The sequence below is a fragment of the Rissa tridactyla genome, chromosome 13 (assembly GCF_028500815.1).
Source record: "Rissa tridactyla isolate bRisTri1 chromosome 13, bRisTri1.patW.cur.20221130, whole genome shotgun sequence".
Classification (NCBI taxonomy): domain Eukaryota; kingdom Metazoa; phylum Chordata; class Aves; order Charadriiformes; family Laridae; genus Rissa; species Rissa tridactyla.
This window is the reverse complement of record NC_071478.1, coordinates 4,007,286-4,012,266: the sequence shown is the minus strand read 5'-3', so window position 1 is coordinate 4,012,266 and position 4,981 is coordinate 4,007,286. Positions and strand designations below refer to the sequence as shown.

The 4,981-nt window shown below is 50.0% G+C and overlaps 1 protein-coding gene across 2 annotated transcripts; it reads left to right on the top strand.

Moving 5' to 3' along the window:
* The first annotated feature begins 107 nt into the window (after positions 1–107).
* FICD (FIC domain protein adenylyltransferase) lies at positions 108–4,677 on the top strand. Of its 2 annotated transcripts, none has more exons than XM_054219339.1 (3): positions 108–151; positions 705–1,046; positions 1,982–4,677. In XM_054219339.1, exons 2-3 carry the CDS (start codon positions 755–757, stop codon positions 3,055–3,057), a joined length of 1,368 nt encoding a protein of 455 aa, XP_054075314.1. In that variant the 5' UTR covers positions 108–151; positions 705–754; the 3' UTR covers positions 3,058–4,677. The 2 variants fall into 2 exon arrangements, with proteins under 2 accessions (XP_054075314.1, XP_054075315.1); XM_054219340.1 differs by lacking the exon at positions 108–151 and adding an exon at positions 404–580.
* The last annotated feature ends 304 nt before the right edge of the window (positions 4,678–4,981 follow it).

The following is a 4,981-nucleotide window of genomic DNA, read 5'->3' as shown; positions in this document are numbered from 1 at the left end:
GGGCGGAACAAAAGAGAGAAGGATCGGCTGCGAGAGCCAATGGGAAACGAGAAGAGGGGCGGCTCAGCCAATGGCGGGGCGCGGAGGGCGGGGTTTAAGGGGGCGGGGCTACTGGAGCCGGCAGCCGGCGGCTCCCGGGGAGGCGGCAGAGGTGATGGGGGAACCCTGGGGCGGGGGGCACCTGGGGGTGAGAGAGGGGACCGGGGGGCGAGGGGGACGCGGGCCTGAGGGGGCCCTGCAGGCGGGGGGAGGCAGAGCCGTGGAGGGAAGGGCGCTGGGGGAGGAGAGGCTGAAGGGGAAGGTGGGGGGTTCTGGGGAGGGATTTCTATGGCGGGAGGACGCGCGGGAGCCTGTGGCTGCGGGGGTTGCAGGGCTGGGAGCGGGGGGAGGAGGAGATGGGCAGCTGGGCCTGTACGGGACAGAGCTCCTCCATCCCCGCAGAGCCCGGTGCCCGTGTGGGCACCAGTGTTTCCTCACGCTGCTGCTGTCACGTTAACCTACAGCAGATCCCATATGGATTTGTGTTACGCAGAATGGCGCACGCCCCCTGCCCTGAGGTGCTTAGAGGTGGCAGGGAAAGGTGTGTGCCCCTAACAGCTGTGACAGAAACCCAGAGCACATACACTGAAGTCCACTCAGGTGCCACGTCTCCAGCACACAACCCTGTGACACGGAGCTCTGGCTAAGGCTGTTTGTGTTCCCAGGTGGGAGCAGCGGGAAAGGAGATGTTCCTCGTGTCTGCGCTGGAAGCAGGATGAATCTCGTGTCTATGGCGACAGATCCCGAGTTGAAATGGATAACCCTATGGGCCCGCATCAGGTGGGCGGCCGTGCTAGTGCTCCTGCTGAGCTCGCTGGTGATGCTGCTGCTGCCGCTGGCTGCTGTGGAAGACCAGTGCCACGCAGTGCTCAAAGGGCTCTCCTTCCTGAAGAGTAAACTGGGCACGGGCTCCTCGGGGGTCACCAGATACACAGGACAAACCACTGGCCTAAGTGTGACCTCTAATGGGCTGGAGCTGCTGGTGCTGAAAGGCAAAGCCTCCCCAGGTAAGAGTGTCCCCGGGTGGGCACAGGGGAATAACTAAATTGGCTGTATAATAACAACCTGCACCTGGAGATCCGCACCCCCCACCTGATGATCTCCCATAATGGTAACAAACTCTCCCTGTCCAACTGCAAATTAACGTCTGCTGTAAATGACCCAGAGGTCAGATATGCCAGCAGCAGCCTGACTGCATTCCATTGCCCTGCGCAGCAGAAGGGCGACGCGCTGGCATTTTCTCAGAGCTGTTTTGTCTCTTAGAAGTTTTTCCTCATGCTTTCGGTACACCACTAAGTTCTGTCAAGGTAACTGGAATACGGAGTGGTGTTTTAATACACAGTAATCTGAGATACACGGCATTACTGCTGAAATCCTGGCTACCATAGAACAGCTTTTCCCGCAATGACAGGCTGTGGTCATTACCTTTATTGTCCAGGACGTTAATTTGGAAAACATTCAAAGGAATCATTACAATTCCAGCACTGTATCTTTGTTCCCATTAAAGCTATTATTACTGGGAAGATGTTTGATAGTTCAGTGAAAAAGACAGAAGTGGTGTTAGCAGCTGCGGGCTGTGCTTCTAGCAAGAGAACTGGCATTATTGCCAAGAGAATGTATTTAAGACGCTGTGTCCTCCCACACAAAGCCTGGTGGCCAAGGCGAGTGGCTACAGGCCTGTGGCCAGCTTGAGCCACGCTGCTCACAGATCCGGCCTCACCGTGCTTGCTGCCGGGAACAGTTCTGCTGCCGCGTACTCGGCCTGTAAACGTGGCATAAGCCTCTGCGCTTGTAGCCCGGCAAAGGCTGGAATCCAGGTTCTCTGTTACAGCTCTTATAGACTGACTTTGTGTGAATTTTGTATCGGTGAACAGTGATAGTTTCCAGAGGCTGTCAGTAAAATTCCCTCCCTTGTTACCTAACTGTTATTGTTGCATTTCAGAAGTGAAGTCAGAAGCCAAAGCAGCTCTGAATCAAGCCCTCGAAATGAAGCGCCAAGGAAAGCGGGAGAAGGCCCACAAACTCTTTGTGTACGCCCTCAAAATGGATCCTGATTACGTGGATGCCCTGAACGAATTTGGTATTTTTTCTGAAGAGGAAAAAGACATTCTTCAAGCCGACTATTTATACTCCAAAGCACTAACCATTTCTCCCTGCAACGAGAAGGCCCTGATCAATCGGGACCGGACGCTACCTTTAGTTGAAGAGATAGATCAGAGGTATTTCAGTATTATTGACAGCAAGGTGAAAAAAGTGATGGCGATCCCCAAAGGCAATTCTGCCCTGCGCCGAGTGATGGAGGAGTCCTATTATCACCACATCTACCACACAGTTGCTATCGAAGGAAACACCCTGACGCTGTCTGAAATACGACACATCATTGAGACCAGATACGCTGTCCCTGGGAAAAGCCTGGTGGAGCAGAATGAGGTGATCGGCATGCATGCAGCTTTGAAATACGTCAATACCACACTGGTTTCACGGATAGGCTCCGTAACCATCAGTGACATCTTGGAGATACACCGGAGAGTGCTGGGCTACGCCGACCCGGTGGAGGCAGGGCGGTTCAGGACTACTCAGGTGTTTGTAGGACATCACATCCCACCACATCCCCAGGACGTTGAGAAACAGATGCAGGAGTTTGTGCAGTGGATTAACTCGGAAGATGCCATGAGCTTGCACCCTGTGGAATTTGCTGCGTTAGCCCACTACAAGTTGGTTTACATCCATCCATTTATAGATGGCAACGGAAGGACCTCGCGCTTGTTAATGAACCTCATACTAATGCAGGCAGGGTACCCGCCCATCACAATCCGCAAGGAGCAGCGGGCCGAGTATTATCATGTCTTAGAAGTAGCCAACGAGGGCGACGTGAGGCCTTTCATACGCTTTATCGCCAAGTGTACCGAGACAACTCTGGACATGTTGCTCATTGCCACCACAGAGTACTCCGTGGGCTTACCTGAAGCAGATGGCAGCACTGCTGGATGCAAACAAACTATCCCCGTCAAGACTTGAGGGTTGAGGACACGCAGGAGCCAACGAACGCGTGGGAGAACAGAACGGCAAGCCACTCAGTATTCCTGCTGGGAAATAACTCGACAGGAGGTGTCACTCTTTAGCATTTCATTTATTTAAAGTGTCTTACATTTGATTAAATTAATATAATTTATTTATATACATTATGCCAAGCTGAAATGTGAACTGTTGATGTTGACTGTGCACTATAACTTGCTTGTGCTACTGGAAGGAGGTGGGGAGAGGTGTTGGAGGGGCTCAACAAGCTGAAGTAGAATTTATTTTCTCCTTAAAATTAAGTTTTGAGAAGCTGCGTCAATCACAACCCTTCACATAGTCGGTCAACTGCATAGTCTTACCTTGTCAAGGAGCTGCCAGGCAAGACAAAGTCTTAATTCAGTTGTTGCTTTTGTGTTACCTTTTCCCCGTTGTCCAGAAAAAAACCAAAACGCAACCCTCGCAGTAACAGCGCTCTCCCAGCTCTGTTAATCAGACTCTTTCCAGTCAGTTGTACAAGTTTGCCAGTGCTGAGCAGGAAGGAGACTAAACTCCAGTTCAGCAAAGGCATCTCTCCCCTCCCGTTTTGGTTTTCAGTAGCACTTTGCATGTTTACCTTCACTTGCCTTTCCTAGGGTGAGTTTTGTACAAGTGGGAAGTGTTTGGTGTAAGATTACAGATGACGTGACTGGAATAAGAGAAGAATCGCTCTCTGACTTACTTCACTGAACTGGAAGGTGCTTTTGCTCTACTCCAGACAGAAGAAACTACCTAGTGCCGGGCCTCAGACCCCACTTAATCAAGCAGGAGCCCTGGGAAACTGCCGCTGTCCTTACACATTTCAGTTCAGGGTTTGAAAAGGGCTTGTTTCTGCAAAGCTGTGGCCAGAAAAGGTTATTACACGTAACCATGAGAGAACCTTTATCAGTTGGGCCAATTCAGTAAGCATGTGTACAGCAAGTTTGCCAAAAACTTAAGTTTCTTCGATCTACACAAGAGAAAACTTTTCTACAGTTAATTACTAGGTCACATTATTACTGTGATAAACCCGTGAAGAATCACACGAGGCCTCTTTGTGCTGCAGTGGCAGTTGTAGCACCTGGAAGCTGCTGCGGAATTCAAAGCAGCACCCTTTATCTTTGCTTTTAAAGTAAAAGCACCTGCAGCCTAACAGAAAAATAGCTCCCTACACCCCCGCCTGCCAGCCGTGTAACAGCATAATTGACCCCAACACCTTTAAGTTCAGAAAAGTTTGAGTCAATCCAGTTTAAAGTGCTGTTAAGCTTAAACTCTTTGCAAAACAGCATAAAGACTGGCCCAGGCCAGTGTTAAGTTTCATCCCTTCTAACTCTTTCTTACCTGCGAGGTAGTTGTGACACATTTTAAACGGGCAGGCAAGAGCCGGGGAGTTCCCTATGTTCTACAGCGCCACTCCACGCTTACGTACTGATTGCTGCTGACAGGGAAAGGAAAAAAATAAGTGAGGAAGGGTGTTCTGTCCTTACAAAGCATGCTTATTTTTGAAGTGCAAGGTGAGTATGAATGAAATCTGCACTTTAAAGCTCTGGGAAAAAAAATACATGTTATTTTAGTAACAGATTAATAAAGTATTTTAATATTAAAGTCTTTGTTTGGAATAGGCTGTTCTCAAAACACTTTTCTGTGCAGTAAACTAGGAAGTGTTTACAGCTCAGTTTGTGGAGTAGCAATTTACATCAGCTGTTCACAGTACGCAATGGGGGGCTCTAAAGCCAAGTGAGGTGTAAATCATGGCTGGGGTTGTGTAGTGGCAAGCACCAGCTTCCCCATTCCTACCCACCGAATCAAAGCTTCACATTAAAGCGTTATGAGAATATTTCCAAGCCCCTTTTGAGATACAATCCTGCTGTAGCATCAGAGCAATACTGGACGGGAATCCCAAGCGCCT